Source organism: Antedon bifida, chromosome 3, assembly GCF_963402885.1.
Source record: "Antedon bifida chromosome 3, ecAntBifi1.1, whole genome shotgun sequence".
Taxonomy (NCBI): Eukaryota; Metazoa; Echinodermata; class Crinoidea; order Comatulida; family Antedonidae; genus Antedon; species Antedon bifida.
The window spans coordinates 10,927,263-10,947,825 of NC_136228.1; the positions used below are offsets into that span (position 1 = coordinate 10,927,263).

The 20,563-nt window shown below is 33.5% G+C and overlaps 1 protein-coding gene across 1 annotated transcript; it reads right to left on the minus strand.

Moving 5' to 3' along the window:
• Window positions 1-1,249: 1,249 nt before the first annotated feature.
• Window positions 1,250-20,334, minus strand: LOC144837025 (mitochondrial adenyl nucleotide antiporter SLC25A24-like). Its single transcript, XM_078692004.1, has 9 exons — window positions 20,047-20,334; window positions 19,364-19,578; window positions 17,056-17,167; window positions 9,324-9,482; window positions 8,971-9,123; window positions 8,612-8,719; window positions 7,845-8,012; window positions 7,322-7,469; window positions 1,250-5,891 (listed from the first exon to the last, which is right to left on the minus strand). The coding sequence occupies exons 1-9, from the start codon at window positions 20,242-20,244 to the stop codon at window positions 5,716-5,718; spliced, it is 1,437 nt and encodes a 478-aa protein (XP_078548130.1). The 5' UTR covers window positions 20,245-20,334; the 3' UTR covers window positions 1,250-5,715.
• Window positions 20,335-20,563: the final 229 nt, after the last annotated feature.

A 20,563-nucleotide genomic window follows, 5' to 3' on the forward strand; every position in this document is an offset into this window, starting at 1 on the left:
TTGTTGTTAACGGAAAGTTACATAACATTTAAGTACTAAACTGACATGATTTTGAATGTAACACATACAGTCTTGCAAAGATGCATTTATAGCAAATAGGGTTAAGACCATAATGATCTGATAGTCAACCAGTAAAGACAATTATAGCCTTAAAACAAGAACCACTACAAGGACAGCTATGACTTAAAAGAGAAACTAAAATATTGATATAGTCGGGGAATGTAAGTTAACTTGGAATGTAAGTTAACTTGGAAAAGAGCAACAGTTAGACATCGATAGTAGCATGCACAACATAGAGAAGTACATTGGTAAGATCTTGCCAAACATGTAGTATATGTCTGTACAATAGATCCAAATGTAATAGAGAACATGGCAGAAGCAGCAACAGTAGCACAACATAGAGAAGCATTGGCAAGATCTTGCCAAACATGTAGTATATGTCTGTACAATAGATCCAAATGTAATAGAGAACCTGACAGAGGCAGCAATAGTAGCACAACACAGAGAAGCATTAGCAAGATCTTGTCAAAGCTGTAGTATAGGTCTGTACAATAGATCCAAATGTAATAGAGTACATGGCAGAGGCAGCAATAGTAGCACAACACAGAGAAGCATTGGCAAGATCTTGCCAAAGCTGTAGTATAGGTCTGTACAATAGATCCAATGTAGTAGAGAACCTGGAGAAGATAGGCAGATGCAGCAATAGTAGCACAACACAGAAAAGCATTGGTAAGATCTTGTCAAAACTGTAGTATAGGTCTGTACAATAGATCCAAATGTAATAGAGAACCTGGAGAAGATAGGCAGAGGCAGCAATAGTAGCACAATACAGAGAAGCATTGGTAAGATCTTGTCAAAGCTGTAGTATAGGTCTGTAAATAGATCCAAATGTAATAGAGAACATGGCAGAGGCAGCAATAGTAGCACAACACAGAGAAGCATTGGTAAGATCTTGTCAAAGCTGTAGTATAGGTCTGTACAACAGATCCAAATGTAATAGAGGAACATAGGCAGAGGCAGCAATAGTATCTCAAAACACAGAGAATCAGATAATTATCGGATAAATGCGATAGTTTTAACCTATGACCTGATGGACAAATTGTTGCATTCTGATTGGGCAATTGGTTGCTTAGTAATGTCTGATAATAAAATTATCCAATTATTTTGTTAGCTGCGGAAACACGGCCATTGTTTTTTGTGGATTTTAGTTGAACTTCAAAATGAAAAACAAAATGTACAATAATGATTATACCTCAGATGTTTTAATAATGGCAACAACTCTAACATTTTGAGGTATATAAACATTGTATTCGATGATAAACATCATAAAAAAAACTTACCTAAACTTATTTTTAATTATATTTATTTGCATCCTTTGCCAGCAAAAAGCAGAAAATTCTGTTGAGCTTAACTGAATTTGTTCCAATTAGTAATAATTGTTATGGGAAAAGAGGTAATTAGAAATCAATAAAAAAAAAATGAATTGTAAGCTCTAAATTACAAATTAGAAAGAAATTCTTATAAAATGTAGAATTATCTATTATTATCTATATTACCATAAAAGTCTTGTGGACTTGACACCAAAGTACCACCAAAATAACAAGCACAGCGAAATGTACAATACAATTTTGAAAGGTATATATCACATTTATATGTCTATATTTAATTATACAACATTCGCCCACATGTAAAACTGTGAAATATATCTGTAGTAATATATATAATTACCGGAAATATAAGTATACAGTGTTATAAACAGTGATTATGATAATATGTGCATTTTTAGTAGTGTCTAGCAAATAGATACAATAAGTGTATTTTTAATTTTTAAATAAGATTCATGCTTTTCCACATTAAAAATAACATGGTGAAATGCACATGAAATGCCTTAAAAGCATTGGTGAAAACATAATAAATAATCATTTTCAGTTTTGTACAAGGTGTTGTTATAATTTACTTTAAATAACACAAATATAAACATTCAATCAAAATTAATATGGAGGTATTTGTTTAGATAGACTTGACATTTGCAGTTTAAATAATAGGAAGCGAAAAAAAAAAAATAAAAAAACATACAGTAATCTATGATTTTTAGTGTCAAATATATATTATAGTGAATATTATTTAAATGCTTTACTGCTTTTAGCATGGATTAACCAGCACGTCAGATGGGTCATAGGGAGATTTTTTTTTTTTTTTTGCGATGACCAACAACCAAACTACGTCTAGTTTTGTATGCATGCTGGAAAGTTTAAACGTGCTTCCTTACGCCCAAATCTCGACACAGTTTTGGTAGTGTCTAGGTCAAGGCAACAACCGTTCCTCGTAAACAAAAGGCTCCCTACAGTACTAACCAAAACACTTGTGTTTTTTCAGAAAGATCATATTAATTTGTCATGCTATGTAAGAGAATACTAATATAAAACCTCATCCCTAGATGTTATTACTGATGGCGTATTGATAATATTCCATATTTTGAGGCACTATTCGAACTAAAAACAATTTCAAAGTATATATTACAAATGATTATAAAAATAAATGTTAACAAATTATACACAAAATAATCAGTTTTCAATTGCAATCGTTTGTTTAAGCTTGGTTTACACTTGGATACAACACATTGGCGTACGAAAGTGAGTTAGCCAATCAGTCTGGATGATCCATCATGATTGGCTAAATTACTTAAGCTTAGTTTTAACTAGAGTTGCAATGCAAGGATGTAGACGCAAGTAAGCGAGTTGACCTATGACAAGCCACAGTTTGAATAATCCATCACTTGTGATTGGTAAAATGAATTATGTTGCGTTACGTCCTTATGTTGCGTCTCTAGTGGGAAACAAGCTTTACATTGCCCTTACGCTCTTGCATTGTTTCGTAATGAGAACCAAGCTTTCCACATTCTTATAATCTAATACATTTATGCCATAAAATAAAAATATTTCTTACAACTTAACTAAAAGTAATATAAAAACTGCCTGGAATTAGAATTACCCTTTAAATGTACCACTTGTTAGCAACCATGAAACATGGGTACTCTTACCGCTTAAAGAAAAAATAGATTCACCAGATCAGATTTTTAAAATGGAATGAAATTAAAGGTACAAATTTCAGTATCACATTCGACATCCCCTTTTTTTCTTCATCTCATCTAAAAATGTCCTCCAGGCCATACAGTACAGTAAAACTCAACATTGTTTTGCACTATACATGTTATTATACAGTAGTATTAAATACTGCAATTAAATTGTGAATATCTTAATGTTAAGGACCAGTGTACAGTATACTATAATAGCAAGCATTTGTTTTAGTACTTTAGACAAAAGAGATGGTAATCTTATACAATAGATTAATCTATGTATGAATACTGTATAAGCCCAGTATGCACCGTTTATTAACGTATAAATGTATCATTTTAACATTTGTCTATTGTCTATGACATCTACACAAAAGCTTGCTATCAAATTAAAATTATATTGTAGACCATAGAATTGTAGTAATATTATGTAACATTATTAAACCAGGGTGGCCCAATCACTTAAGAAAGAACAGTCTCTCTTGGGATACTGTCTACAAAGTAAAGATAAAGATTTTTTTTACCGCGTCAAATATGTAGAAAAGGTTAAATAAAATATGCTAAATTGTATGATACGTAAGTACAAATAGCTAAAACATAAAATGCATACATTTCAGTTCCTAAAAGATAAATATAATTATAATCATATAATTTCTATAAAAGCTTATCATTGTTCTGTAATAAATTTCTCTACAAATAAAACGTGGAACGCCAAACTTTTCAAACAATTTGGTTATCAGACATACACCCAAATCAGGAAAAATGAAAAATCCAGATTACATAACATATTTTTACAGTTTTGGAATGTGAAGGGTTTAAAATAAAAAGCTGATACGGTGCAAATAAAGGAAAGAAAGACGAAAACTGGAATCCATAGAGTTTTGAATAAATTTAAGTAACTTGCAACCAAACCTGAACTCAGGTGTACATTGGAATTCTCGGTTCCTAGAAAAATGTAACCACCTTCTGACAATATCTAATCTTGGACAGGGCGAAGGCTGGCAATGATTACCTATATACATGGATTAAAAACTTCCCACATAACTAGGATTCACGTAAGAAATTTGGATGGATATGAAATGCCCTGTCATTGGCAGTCATTTATCGAGTCTCTGAACTTTAATTTTCCTACACATAGCTTGTGAAAGCGTAATAGCACGTTAGATATATAACTATAACAATTTCTAAATTATCGTTACATTGCATGTATGAATCGGTCCAACAATCCGTGTAAAGTCTTAGGAAAAATAGACCCTTTTGTAATCAATATCAATCAAACACTGAACAGCAATGAACACTTTTAAATTCAAAACAACATTGAAAGTGCATAAAATACTTAAATCACCTAATGATATAGTATAATCTATTAATAGAAAAAGCTTCTCTTTTTTTTTCAAAGGCACAGAACATTAAAATACACATTGGTCTAAGGGCTAGTGAAGTTACCAGCATAATAAATATAACAGTAATAATATTTAAAACTTTTTTGTGCTTTTTACATTAGTAAGCTCTTGTTTCGGGAGGGTAGATGGTAATTTATTGGACCATAATGAGTGGAATATGAATTCCAATCATGTTCCACAACCGCTAAATTTGTGCCTCCTTCATCTACCAACCTGAAATGAACGTTCGCTATTATCCAACTTTGACAACAATAATTAACATATGCAAATGTTACCACCATCAGCCAATGAACCAGCTTCTTAACAATGGGAATGTTTTAATCACCAGGCTACCAGTATGTTATACTTAAACACAATATAATAGAACCACTAAAATTAGTAAATTAGTGTCCCCTTATTAGAGGCATCCCTTTAACATGAGTTGGCCCTAGAACAGCTATTCCCCTCATCCATTTCACACCAAGTGTCCTTTTAATAGAAGGGATTCTACTGTACTTATTTCACATAAAGCCCCAAAATGATTTACTAAATACTGTAATTACCAGAAGAAGTAAAATACAATTTACTGGATATAACCATGTATAATTCCATGTTCGAGTATAATCCCATCCCCTAATTTAGGTTAAAGTTGGATGCAAGACCTATGATAAATACATTGTTAATGCAATCCAATTATAATCCCCCCCCCCCCTAACTTTCTCAACATGTCATAGCCAAGCTCCCTGGGATCATACTTGATCATGGTTATCAGTTAATTATAAGTTTATTTAATACTGAATAGATAATTATTATATCGCCAAGTTACATAAAGTTATATATATAATGTTTAGATATTTTTATTTCGTTTGTCTACAGGTGATTTCTTATGCATTGCTTTAAAAAAAAGCTTATAAATATATAAATAACTATAAAAGTTATTCTTTTTGATACATAACTTTGTCAGATGTTTGATTAATACCCCACTGTTGTTAATTATTTAATGTTTTGTTATATTGTTAAATTAGTATGCGATAATATTTAATGTATGTAAAGGTTGTTTTCAAATGGAGCAATATGCAAATTAGGTCAAAGTTTACCCGTTCAAACAGGACCAAATACCTCACACACAAATTAATTTGTTCAGTATGAACATAAACCTTCCTAGCCTCCAGATGTTTTCCTCTGGTTCATCTCATTATCACTGTCGATGTCCTTCTTTATAATAGAGCAACCGTCATCCACTCTTAAATCGTCAAAACCTTAGTTATGACCTATACCAAGCAATATCTTGGTGTTCTCGTACACGACATAGCCTATGCTGACCGCGGGAATTACTTTCATGAAGTTTGGCGTTAGTCCTCGATATAACCCGCGTACACCCTCTTGCGTGTAGATTGTTTTGAAGAGAGACACCATAGATGAGTGGCTACCACTAGCTGTGGGTGTAAAATATAAAATTATTGTCAATAAAATCAATACACAAACTTAATGTTGTTTATTTTTATTTATTTCTTTTATTTCATACGCATCCAACAGTGATGGATAATTACAGGATGGATATACTATTTTATAATTTATCGCGCTTAGGTTTCATTTGAGAGAGTGGAGTTAAAACCCCGGCACTACGTCAGGATTGAACTCTGGACCTTGGGATTAGAAGTCAAGCACGTTAACCACCAAGCTACAGCTCCACTAATAATTGAAATGAAAAAAAAAACAACCAAAAGGTAAAATAAAATTAGGATAAAAATACAATCTTTTGTTTTATTGGGAGAGGGTCTGGAAATACAATACACTACTTGCAAAATAACCAGTACACCACCAATCAGCTAGGCTGCAGAACATGGCAAGTATAAAGATTTAAAAGCTGGTGGTGATACAGACTGAATATGACAATACAACCGTTTTCAAGGCCTAGCTCTTTCGACTATGATCTGATTCGATTATATTCATAAATCTGTTGAACTACTTTAAATTTAATTATCCCTTACCACAAAATTAAAATTTTCATATAATCAATCATCGCAGTTTGTGGAAAAGTAATTCTGTGCATTTAATAGAATCTTGAAACCATAGCAACCAGTTAAGTTATTATAATGGTTACATTAAAAATTTAGAACGTTAATTTCCTAGCCATACTCAGAAATGCTGTAGATCTCTTATTTCTGTACCATATAAATAAAATACAAATAAAATACAGGGATACTTTTTTATTATGAATATTTTGCCCAAAATGTAGAAACTACAACTAATTTCACTAAAAGAGGCTAGGAAATTAACGTTCTAAATGGCTCATATTTTATAGTTTAGTTATTTTATTTTCAACCTGTTATTGGTGTTTTACACTGTTGGTTTGAAATAAAGAATAAAGAAACAAAGAATACAAGGAATAGTTGTGTTTTTCATTGTTTTAAGTATTATTTATCATTAATCCAAAGGATTATTGACAATGGCTGGATCTCAATGGCGATACAAATAAATAAGAAAAACCTTAAATCACAACTATAAAGTAAAACAAAAGAAAGTGCCAAGCAAAAACACTATTCCTTTGTCAGGGCTGTTATTTATTACTGTTAAACCTGAAACTTTCGCGACATGAAACTTTCGCGAATTAGTTACATCAGCCATTTTCGCGACATAAAACTTGTGTGAATTTGAAAATAAAGTAAATACTGTAACAATATGCATGCACAACCTTTGTGTTATAAAGACGCTAATACATAAGTTATTGTATACAGTAGTAGGCCTACAGTACGTTCTGAAACTTATTTGCGGCAAGAAACTTTGCGAAAGTTTAATGTGCGCGAAAGTTTCTGGTTTTATAGTACTGTTATATTTCATCAGTAAATTTGATCAAATACTGTACCTTGTGCTTGCAATCGTGTTCTGACCAACGCCAATGGGTAACTGGCCAACTGACCACATGTACTGGACAACGTACCACAACCTAATAACACCCAAACACTAGGTGCTATATGGTGATCATGTCGCCTAATCCATGACATCTTCACTGTCTGAAAACAAAACATACCATATTTTATTATCAAATGATCAAATAAATGTTGAAAAAATTGTAGTGGTTGAGATGCAATATTTCATTTTTTTGTAATGGAAATACACTCTCATTATTATTACCAGAGTATACTCGTCTAGGGTGCAGTTGAGGTAAGTTGCTCTTTTTCATCTACTTTTTCGGAATAGAAAAGAACTTTTGAATGGTAACCAACACTAGTTATCAATCAGTTCCATATGTCGAGATAAGCGCTCACTGTTTTGTTTCAATTTTGTTTTAAGCAATCCAAAAAGTTGACATAAGCGCAATCGCCAAACTATTTTCTTTCAGTTGAGTAGAGCTTTCAGCTCCAGGTCGACATAAACCTAAGCCTTACCTCATATATTGCAAGATCGATACCAGCATATGGTATAATTCCTAAAATGTTTGGTACATAACCACGGTAGAAGCTGAAAAATCCTTCGTTCCTTAAGACTTGTCGAGCACAGTCTAAGATTCCCTTATATTGCCCAGTCTTCCTTATTGCTAGTCTAGTTTTTAATACCTGTATTGCACAAAGATAATAAATTAAATATCAACAATTTGATCAACAGATTGTTAGTGTCATTTTGCAAGGCCAAAAAAGCTTTCAAACATTCAAATCTTTGTTAAAATAAACACGATTTCACTTCAATAGGAGTAGCCACTGAATAAGGGTTGGTCTTGGTGTTAAAACTTATATTTCCACCCTGTTCATAGCAAAGTATCCTTCCAATAGGGGTGTCTCTAGAATAAAAGTGTCTCAAAGGTCAGGTTCTAAAAGGGGATTCCTAATGCTTGGTTCCCACTAGCTACGCAATACAAGAAAATGCTCTTCCAATAATTGTGCTTGCACCCGCCTGTGTGAAATCAAACCTGTGATGTTTACAGGACTGCGTCGTTGGTTCCCACTTGTAATTACGCAATACAGCACTTTGCGTCAATACGTCGCTGCGTTGCTACCCTTTAACATGGTGATTCCCATTGCATGGATATTAAACGTTAGTAGGCCTACATAGCTTGTGTCATTTTAATCAGTGAGTTAATCAACTCCCTGTTTTAATACAGGGCCTATATCATGTATTTTGTTTTGATCATGTTCCCTAAAGTACTTGTATACTGTACCTCCATTGGATAAATAATAGTTTGTGCAGTTGCCCCAGCTAAAGAACCAGCAACGAAACGTTGATGTATTTGGATATCTGTACCTTCTGTGTGTAGCATTTGTTTATACTGAAAGAAGTACAAGTAATATAGATTATAAGTTATAAAACAAACATTATTGCGAGATTATAAAATAAATTATCATTTATTTATTAATTCCACAACATATATACCATGCCACAACACTACAACATTTTGTTTGTTTTATTTTGTACTTCCTCTTGACTGTGGCATTTATCTATAAACAAAAATTAATCAAAATCTATAGTTCTATTTATAGCTGAGCAAATTATGTTGGATAATATTTAATGTAAACATACTCTTTCATATGCATAAAATTTCAATGCCGTCTCTGGTGCAATTTTAAGAACATTTATTCCATTTCCTCGCCAGAAAGACAGCATACCGCCTTCTCTGTACATGTGTTTAAACCCTGATATAAGACTTATGTTTTGTTTTTTGGATCCTATAACCTATATAAGAAAAAAATTTAAAAAATATATATATAAATATTTGTCACTTTAAAAATTAAGATTAAGATCATTATTATTAACTATTAATTAAATTTACATTAATTAATATCAAGGTTAAAGTCCCAGTCAGATAAATGATATTTAAGCATCCACTCAGGAAAGAATGTCTACATCACCTGTACAAACAGTATACTACTAACCTGTAATATAACCTTTAACCTATCAAGTGGCGCAGTAAACGTTCGTGACACAGCACCCGCGACACCACCTGCGACAAGTTGCCGCCACCACATACCGGTCTTGATCTCCTCCTCTGTGAATTCATCTGGAATCATTACATCTTCACCTATATCCAAGAACTGTAAAGAACAATTGAATGTAATGGTACCAAAGGTAAAAATAGAACATTTGCAATTCAATTATTTGTTCCATTGCACAAATACAAACATCCATTATTTGGATAAACACACCTATTTTTTATAAAAGGCTAAGCCAAGGCCTAAACCATTAAAAAAGGTAGCATTCCAATTTTCAAGTGTGTTTTAATTGCACATTATTAAAGAATATAACAGGGTCTATAAAACCTTTTCTTCATTAGCAATTTTGCGAAAATTAATTGACCTGGTACTGTACAGTAATAACGATTGTTTATAGCATTTTTTATTTGTTATTATATTAATAAACATTTTATGGCTGTGATATACATAGGTTTTCGTCAGCAATACATTAGTTAATATTCATAATTTCAAAGCAAAAAATAAAGGATTTATATATGTCTGCTGTTTTGTCTGCAAGAGAAATAAATGTAGGTGAATAACTTGACTACTACTATACTATACTACTGTATTGATGATGTCAATATTAAAACTTAAAAGTATGTACATTTATAATAACAATGAACATTGCTGAATCACCAACAAATTAAAGTACAGTATCACTATCATCATAATATCTGTATTAGCAAATGTACAGGAATATAGACATACGTACTTGACCAAGATCTAAAATCCTTAAAATTAACCTAATAATATTAAACAGAAATGTTAATACAATACCATCACAAGAAGTGTGGATGTATTACAGTGTATGTATACAAAGTTGTGTATATGAAAATATTACTTACTATAATCAAAAAATGTTTGTCTAACAAGACGAATCAGAACTAGTACTGTTATCCTTGCAGTTGTACAGTATAATGACAACCAGTAATAATAACATGAGTTTACAGTTTAACTGGTGATGATTCAAGTGAATCAAATCTGTTTGAGGGGCCTTGATTTACAAAGTCATCGACAAGGTTAAATTGAACTTTGGTCCACACATTTGATTCTCAAAAAAAGCAGTATAACTTGATTGTTAATTAACAATCAAGATTAGTGTATTGACTGACAGTGGTGGAACCTCTACTGTACTAAAGGGCACCTTCACAAACCAACGACCTGAGCCCTGAAGAGGGTCGTCCTCTGAATAGGTGTTAATACAGTAGCAGTAACAATAATATATTATTAGTTATCCGCTTGGTAGAGCGGATAACTCCTTGTTATTGTATGGGATCAATATTTTTGGTTATCCGCAACTTAGTTGCGGATAACCCTTGTTATTGTCACGTTTTTATCTTCTTTGTTATTCTTCTTTCTTTCCCAGAATTTTGTGTCACGCATATCTGTCATTCTTGTAAACATGACATTTCATAACTTGGTCAACATATGGAAATTTACGTGAAATTGTGCACCTCCATATTTTTAATGACGTTAGAGTCGCGCAGCGTAAGTTACGAGCGATTTTATGAATTTCAATGATTGATCATAGATTATAAACCAAAAGTTATTTTGTTTTGACACTTAGTGAAAATTTAAGTCATATCAAGGGCAAACTTTCTATGGATTAAAAATGACATGTTTCACAAGAAGTTACGCGCACGCGCATTTAAAATTTTAAAATGCGCAAAATTAATTTCTAATCAACTTTCTACGCTGATCATGACAATTGAAACATGTCAAAAATTCCCACGCGCGCGAAAAAAATTACGCGTAAGGTGCGCACGGAGCATGAAAATCATGTGTTTTTTTCTTGAATTATGATTTTACAGCCTTTCTTAGTCATTTTAAAAAAGATTTACATCATTTCAAATTAAAATGACGTCATACGAACACGTTGATTTAGACAATTTGCGCGCGTTTTAGTTGCAAAAGTGACAACATATTGTCAAAAATAAGCCTATTTTTAATCTATTATAGCTCCTCAGGATCATCCACGACCCCCAATTTTTTTAATTTAATATGTAAGCAGATATGTTGTAGATATGAATTCATGCAGAACCTTTACCACTCGGATGTTATGACGTCATCGTATGGCCACACGAATGTAAAATATAGGATTTTTTACTCTTTCGTTATTGCTTATCATATTAAATAGAGCGCATCTCACTTTTACGTGCCCAAAATTCTTCAAATTTGATTTAATGTAATTATTTAGATAATTATCTTCTAAAATTGTTATCTTTATATGTCAATTTGATGACGTCATCGTGTTAATAATTGGATTTAAAAGATGGGTCTCATAATTTTGTCTATGCTACACTGTATATAACATATACAGTTTATTCTGTAAAATACTGTAATATGATGTATGCTACATAATAGGTACAATTCAGCACTGTAAACATATTTATTTCATGTCATAGGATGGCATAATAATTGTTGAGGTTCATATGGTTAAGTATGTGCATGTTGCGTTTGTGCGGATAACCCGAACTCGTCAAAGTGACGAGTTCAAATCTAGTTTTTCTGTATTATTCTTGGATCCTTCCTTCCTTTTTGTGAGTCGCGTTTCTCTAAAATGTGTAAACATAACATTTCATAACTTTGACAACATATGGGCATTTACGTGAAGTTGTGCACCTCCTATTTTTGAATGACGTCATAGTTGCGCAACGTGACTTACGCGCAATTTTATGAATTTCAATGATTGATTATAGATTAAAAACCAAAAGTCATTTAGTATTGACACTTTGACAAAATTTAAGTCATATCAGGGGCAAACTTTCTACGGATTAAAAATGGCATGTTTCACAAGAAGTTACGCGCGCACGCGCATTTAAAATTTCAAAATGCGCAAAATTAATTTCTAATCAACTTTTTATGCGTTTCTTGTCATTTTGAGCATGTCAAAAATTCCCACGGGCACGCAATTTTTTACGCACGCGGTGCGCACGTAGCGTTAAAAACATATTTTTTTCTCTTGAATTATATTTTTCAAGTCTTTCCTAGTAATTTTGAAAACAATTTAGACCTTTTCCAGTTTAAATAACGCCATACGAACACGTTGAATTAGACAATTCGTGCGCGTTTTTTATGAAAAAGCTTAAAAAATCGTCAAAATTATGTCTTTTTTTAAACAGTCATAGTTTCTAAAGTAAACCGTGAACCGTTTATTTTTATTACAAAATCTAGAAGTTGATGAGTTGTAGATATCGGATCATGCATCGATAAGGCTAAAAAAACATTGTGACGTCATCGTATGGCCACACGAATGTAAAATATAGGATTTTTGTCTCTTTCGTTATTGCTCATCACATTCAATGGAGCGCATCACGCTTATCTGTATTCCTTTTTCTCCTAAATTTATATATTGTGTAGGTCAATCAACTTTCTTTAGCATGAGATAAAAATATTTTAATTTTTATGACGTCATCATGCCTAAAAATTTTAATTACGTGGGTCATTAATTTCATCTTTACAGTAAATTTTAATCTGTAATAGCTCGTAAGAATAAAATGTGATAATCACGATTAAAACGTTTTCTGGAAGCTATTGGATTGTAGATACGAATTCATGTAAACATTTTGCCAATCGGATGTTGTGACGTCATCATATGGCCAGTTGAATAAAAAAAGTCGTATTTTCATATTTTGCGTAATAGTTCATCACATTTAAAAGGGTGCGCATCTATATTTTACGTATTCAAATTTCTTCTACACGTTAATATGTTGTTCCTGAGATAATTTCTTCCAGAAATTGCTATTTAAGTGTTTCATTTTGATACCGTCGCCATGTTAAAAATTGGAATAAATGGCGGGTCCCGTAATTTCACCTATTCTACACTGTATGTAATATGTATACAGATTATACTCTTTGCATGTATATACTATATGACACAAATTGACAGAATTCAGCACTAACAGCATATCATATTCTTCAGTTCTTGTCATAATGCCATAATCTTTATCTGTGTGCAATATTCCAACGTATGACGTGCACGTGGCGTTTGTCGTTGTGCGGATAACTAACTCGTCAAAGTGACGAGTTTCATGTCTAGTATTATTTTGATTTTACTACAGTAAAAAGGTAACTTTAAATTACATTGTTATTTACATACACCATTCAACTCAATACATTATTAAGATGCACTTATGTCGACACAGAACTCAACTGAATGGAACTAGTTGCGCGAGTGAGATTAAAATGTTGAATTTTGAGCAACTGAAAGGAACTGAATTGAACCAGTGAGCGAGAGCTTATATTGACAATGGCACTGATTGTCATGGTTACCTTATGGTGCGCACGACGCGATTTTTAGTACAGAAACTACAGTAGTATGCGCAAGCACTACATGGAAATATCAAACTACCTGTCACAGTTACCCTCACTGCTTGTGTGATGCAATTTATAGTTTTCAATTGTGCCGAGTTCGGAAAAAAATACAGGACATTTTTTGTGCCCCTGTCAGTCACATTCAGTTGCTTACGTCGACACAGTTGCATAGAGTTGAATTCCGTGTCAACATACTGTAAGCGCACCTTCATTGGCACTGGCATTTTTAACTGTTACAGTACATGTATGACATTAACAAAACCACTGTTACTAGTAAACACATTAACATCAACCTTAGGACATAATGGTAATTATGCATTCATATATCCAACATTTCCAACTAGCTTTGAATTTTACATTTGCCAGACAGTTGGTGAATTTAAAATGTCAATAATACATTACTGTATTGGGTTTTTAAAAAAATTAGTTTACCAATTTTATATTCAGAACTTTCATTTTTTAAAATAACACTTCATCTATTGTTGAAGTAGTATAAATAGGACATACACAAGAGAATGTTGGTATTTTGGTGGAAATTTGGGGCCTTTTTCATAGGTACAGTCGATCTTCTCATTTACACAAACCTTCTAACTGTATCTAATGTGATTGTACTGTTCATCTGGTATAATAAATGTATAAATCTCTTTTTTATCAAACCAACGGTAAAATACGCATATGCCTACTACTGTCGAATTATTGAAACAGTGCTCATATTCGGAACATGATCTCATAGTCGCGTCGAGTATAGCTCATTGGCGAAAGTTCCGTATTTTTATGCCTACTATTGGTTTGATAAAAAAGAAATTATTCACTCGTTATCTAATGGTCCTCAATGACGTCATTGCTACATTTTGTCTAATTTTTGTTTATTTCCTAGATTTTTGCTAAAATATTGTAATCACCAGCAAAAAAGCATTACTCAAAATACTTGCAAAAAAAAACTATTTCTCTACTCATTTCAGCTTTACTACTAGGTAATAATAATAGAAATTGGTAACTGTTGTAAACCTACATTCACTAATGGACAAGATATTGATTACTAACGCATAGACATGAAACTCAAAGTGTATATGTTTGAATATTATCATACCCAGTCTGACAGAATCTTCTCAACTGTTCATATTTCAATTAAATTAAAGATAACATACGTCATCAAAGAAATCCATTTCTTCTATTAACAATAATGTACATGGATGTGTTAATCCAACCTGTCAACTACTAAATCAAGTCTATCATTTTTAATTATCAATATTTATTTCTACTATTCAAATTTCATACAGAAGGTAACAATTGTTTTCTGAAATCTTTTTTAATTGTAAAGTAAACTGCAAATTGTTTCGTCAATTTTAATATATTCCTACAGACAATTTGTGCTGACTACAAAGGCTTCTCTTCTACTACACAAACTAAATGTGGTGACAGTACTGTAGTCTAGAAGTGTCAACCTGAATAAACCTATACTGTATGCCTTTTTTATCTCAGAGGTGAGAACATAACTCAAAAGGATGACCGACTTTAAGACAGTGAGTAGTAAAGTACCGACTACCTTCCGTGAGTCACGCACTCACGACAATGGGCCCACGCATACCTTACTAACTACAAATAAAATGTCTGGCTTTCCAAATTAAAATAGTTGGAATTCATTCAGACCTGAAGAAAATTCTAAATTAGGAGAGTTTGCTATTTTAGGGCGATTGGATCTAATAATAATATTAATAATTCATTCCTAACGTATAAGCAAGCTCTCAATCCACTGCACATTATTTTCCTGGTCATTTTTTCTTTCAAACACGTATGGAAACATACTTCCATAATAATGCAGCTAGTAATCAGCGCCAAGCTGTGTCTTGATCTCACCCGGTACCCATTTATACAATGTCAGTAAAGTGTTGCCCAAGGATAAAAGCAATGCAGCGGGAGTTGGATTCGAACCATGATCTCACTATCAGTAATCCAACGTCCAACAACCTGCGCCACACAAGGTTAAAAACAGAAACTTTTTTTGTAATACATAAACGGTTGGCCTAACAAAGAGATTCATCATTTTAAAAAAACTACTGTACATCTACAAGGAAAAGATTGCATATACTATATGGAAACTCTAGCTCCAATACCTAGCAATACAGTAGAAGATGAATCTTGAAAAAGGCTATAATTTTACAAACCTGTTCATGTAGAGTTAGTGCACACATTTTCAAAAACCCAATATGGAAGATATTAATTAAACATTACAGTGTTGATACCATCACATACAGTACACTTTAAAACATAAACAATGCATACTTGACCTATGCATAATAATTATAATTGATTCATAATTATTAATAATAAATGCAGAGCTGCTCTACTGGATAGGATGGTAATAAGTGTAAATCCTATAATGTATGGTTTATTCAAATACAACTTGGCTTAGTGTAAACACAAAACAATGAGGATACTTTCAACTCTTCCCCCTAGAATATAATCTCACTAGGTTTTTTGATATGGACGAGAAATCAAGAACAAGAGGACATATTTTTAAAATTAAAAAACAATGTTGCAGAACTAGGACCAGACAAACCACGTTTTCATTCAGAGCCATAAATAATTGGAATTCTCTACCTGGGCATGCTGTTGAAGCCAATACAATAAACCGATTTAAATCAGCATTGGAAAAATATTGGACAAACCACCCAATGAAGTAGGACCCTTACATCAGATGCACTGGAGAAGTAATGAGGGGCAAACAAGCAATGCTTCCAGCCTCTAAACCCAAGTAAACCCAAGTAAGAAAGCCTAAGTTACTAAACTGCTGGCAAAAAAAAACATTCATTGAGTACTACCAGTACCAAATAAACTTTCCACAACACAAGTACATTATAAGTTGGGAAAACATGCTTATTGGACATGGTATCAGAATACTGTACATTTTTCATATACAACCTATGTACCATACCAAAATTCCATTCCTTTATCATAATGAAGATAAGTAATAAATAAGTAACTTTTAAGATTCACTTGTACAAAAATTACAAATCATATTCTATAAGTGCTGCTACCTTGATAAACTGCGAGGGCATGTGGCGCAGTTAGTTGGACGTTGGACTACTGTTCATGAGATCAAGGTTCGAATCCAACTCTCGCTGCATTGCTTATATCCTTAGGCAAGATACTTTACTTACGTTTGCCTCTTTCCACCCAGGTGTATAAATGGGTTAGATCAAGACACAACTTTGTGCTGATTACTAGCTGCATTATGGGAGTATGTTTCCATACGTGTTTGATCCAAAAAATTGTCAACATGACATTCTCAAAAGAATTAACAACTACCTCCCAGCATCACATCTTCATGTAGACTTACCGTTGCATGTTTCCAATAAAGGATAATTTCATGAAGATCCGCACTGGGATGAAAAAGCAAATAATTCCGCCATTCATTCCAATCTACTTTTAAAGTACCATCCTTGTCCATACTATAATAAAGTAAAATTGTTAAAAACATTATTGTTAACCAATACAAACAACGAATGTATAATATACATGGATTAATAGAATTGCATAATTTAAATTTATGTTAAAGAAATTAGAATAAATTGCAAAAAATCTCGAGATATCCCAAGTTTTGTTTGACAACTAAAGAGAGGTCAACAAAGTATCATGCTTCCTCCTGCCATACTGTATGCTAAAAAAAATATAGGTCTGCACGATCGACCTTCTGATACTATATTTAGAATGAAGTTTAACTTTTTGTTTACAATCTTTTGTCGGCATCGTTTCTGGACATTCGCTATATTATTTTATAAGTTGGCCTATACTAGTTGAAGTTCACCGTGGTGCATATACTGTATTGCCTCTTGTTACAACCGTTAATGTAGAACAACCCACCGCTTATGTAGTAAAACCTCTAGCTTATGTAGAAACACCAACAGCTTATGTAGTAAATAAAAATCAACACCAGCTAATGTAGAAACAGTCAACAGCTTATGTAGTAACGAAAATTGCCTCCCAGCTAATGTAGTTACTGTCGCCAGCTAATGTAGAAAAATGTTATATATTACAAAAATGTCTCATTCATGTGCAAATGCATCGATCTTTACTTAGCTATCAGTCTTTCCACCTCTCGTAAACAACCAACTTTCTAAACCGACCATACATCGTAAGCAACCATCTCTGTTAAGGGACCGCTTCTCAATATCGACCACCTCTCGTAAGGATCACCTCCTCTCATAAGGGACCACTTCTCATAATCGACCACCTCTCGTAAACGACCACCTCTTTTAAGAGACCACGACCACTTTCTCTCTATTAAAGGACCGCTTCTCATAATCGTCAGTGACGACTCTTTTAAAGGACCACCTCTCTGAACGACCCCACCTCTCTTAAGTGACGAACTCTTTTAAAGGACCACCACCTCTATTAAGGGACTGCTTTTTATAATCGACCATCTCCCATCACAATGACCTCTCGAAAGTGACCACCTCTATTGTACGACTACTGTCTCTGTTAAGGGACCGCTTCTCATCATTGAAGATTTAAAAGAAATAAAGAGGTCGTGGTCCCTTAAAAGAGATGGTCACTTACGAGAGGTGTGGTCGTTAAAAGAGGTGGTCGCTTACGAGAGGTGGTCGATTATGAAAAGCGGTTCCTTATGAGAGGAGGTGATCACTTACGAGAGGTGGTCGATTATTTATAAGAAGTGGTCCCTTAATAGAAACGGTGGACGTTCAATAGAGGTGGTCACCAAAGGTCGCTGTGTCGGGAGATAGTCAATTATGAGAAGCGGTCCTTTAATAGAGAGAAAGCAGTCGTGGTCCCTTAAAAGAGGTGGTCAGTTACGAGAGGTGTGGTCGCTTACGAAAGGTGGTCGATTATGAGAAGCGGTCCCTTATGAGAGGAGGTGATCCCTTACGAGAGGTGGTCGATTATGAGAAGCGGTCCCTTAACAGAGATGGTAGCTTATTACGATGTGTGGTCGTTTTAGAAAGTTGGTTGCTTACGAGATAGCTAAGTAAAGATCGATGCTTGCACATGAATTAGACATTTGTAAAATATATAACATTTTCTACATTAGCTGGTGATAGTAACTACATTAGCTGGGAGGCAATTTTCGTTACTACATAAGCTGTTGACTGTTTCTACATTAGCTGGTGTTGATTTTTATTTACTACATAAGCTGTTGGTGTTTCTACATAAGTGGTGGATTGTTCTACATTAACGGTTGTTTCGACATTAGCTGGCGTTTTCTACATTAGCGGTTGTAACACCTCTACTCGTGGGAAATTTCTATTCAATTTACCGTCGAGTAGGTAAAAACCACGCACGAAGAAAAGGAGTACGATTAAAAAAATAATATTTATTTATATACTTCTGAGTAATGAATACAACTTGGTCCTTCACCAGTCAAAATGTACTCATTCATTTTCACAAAGAACATTATAGGGTTGGGGGAATTTCTGGAGGGGGGTTGCCGACCACCACTTATGACATGCTGGTGAGAACAGTGTTAAAAGAGTTATTCAAGGAACACCCATATTAAGAACACTTGCCTGTGAAGTTTTTATTTCAAATTGAAAAGATACCTAATGTATTAACTATTATCAAGTTATGTTACTTTTAACTTGCACTGTATAGTATACAGTATATTGAGCCCCTTTTATTTACAGTATTACCTTTTAAGTAATCTGTCAGCATCTTGCTTAGTTATTTTAACGCCTAAATGTCTCATACTAGTGTAGATCTCTTCTGAGTCGATGTGGCCATCCTGATTACGATCCAGGCTTCTGAATGCTAACCTAAGATTCTTCTCATGTTCAGCCACATATTGCACAAATTCTGGAAAATCCAATTCTCCATCTTGATTCACATCACTTTTGGTCATAAATTTCTAGATAGAATGATAATTTCATAAATAAACTCGCAATCACAAATCTGAATTGAATAATTAAGTTGTGTTAAATCAGTTTTATTGTATTTTTTGTCTAGCTAGGGCCTAGGAGACCTATATTTCAATAATAATAAGCCTAGGCCTAGGCCTACATGATTTTCAGCTAATAATTACAATCAAATTATTATTTCTGTGTGCCAAAATATAATATTCTACATTTGAAGGCCTATACTAAAGGGCCTCCTAGCTAGCCGGCCCTAGATAGCTAGTCTGGCCTACTACCTACTAGTAGTAGTAGGCCTAGGCTAGTTAGATAGAGGGCGGTGAACAGACGATCGGGGCCAGACGGCTTTATTATTCATAATAGTATTAATAATAGAGGCTATAGGAAGGAAGGTAGGCTTAGTCTAGGCAGTTTGATATCCAACTTATGCTACAATTAATAATTTAGACAGTCCGTAAATTTACCTCCGCGTGACCAGGCATCTGATGTATACCCATCCGATGTAAGCCGGTGGTCAAGTCATCAACGTCGATTCGCCCATCCCCGTCCGTATCCAGTTGAGAGAAGAGCTTAGAATATCTCTCCTCTTCTTCTGGACGCATTACATGGTGTGTAATTTCAGAGTAATCATGAAGTTTGGGATCATTCTTGTTAGATCCCATTTCTTCTTTTTCCGACAAATATCTGACAAATAATAACTATAAAACCCCAAGTTTATTACACAGTTTCGTCCCAATTTTCATGTTTCCTATCCTAGCCTAGACTAAGCAACTGCGCACAATCATTGACATGACCTCAAAAGAACACATTATTTTTAGGCTCTGAAATGAGGGCGCAATTCAAAAAAGTTTTTAAAAAGTGTTTATTTCTTTTTCTTCTTTGTTGTCTACCCGGCCCGCCGCTCACATTTTCACCATAGTCTGACTATTATTAAACATTAACCAAAAAAACAGAAAACTATTTTTTGTTTTTAGTAAAGGG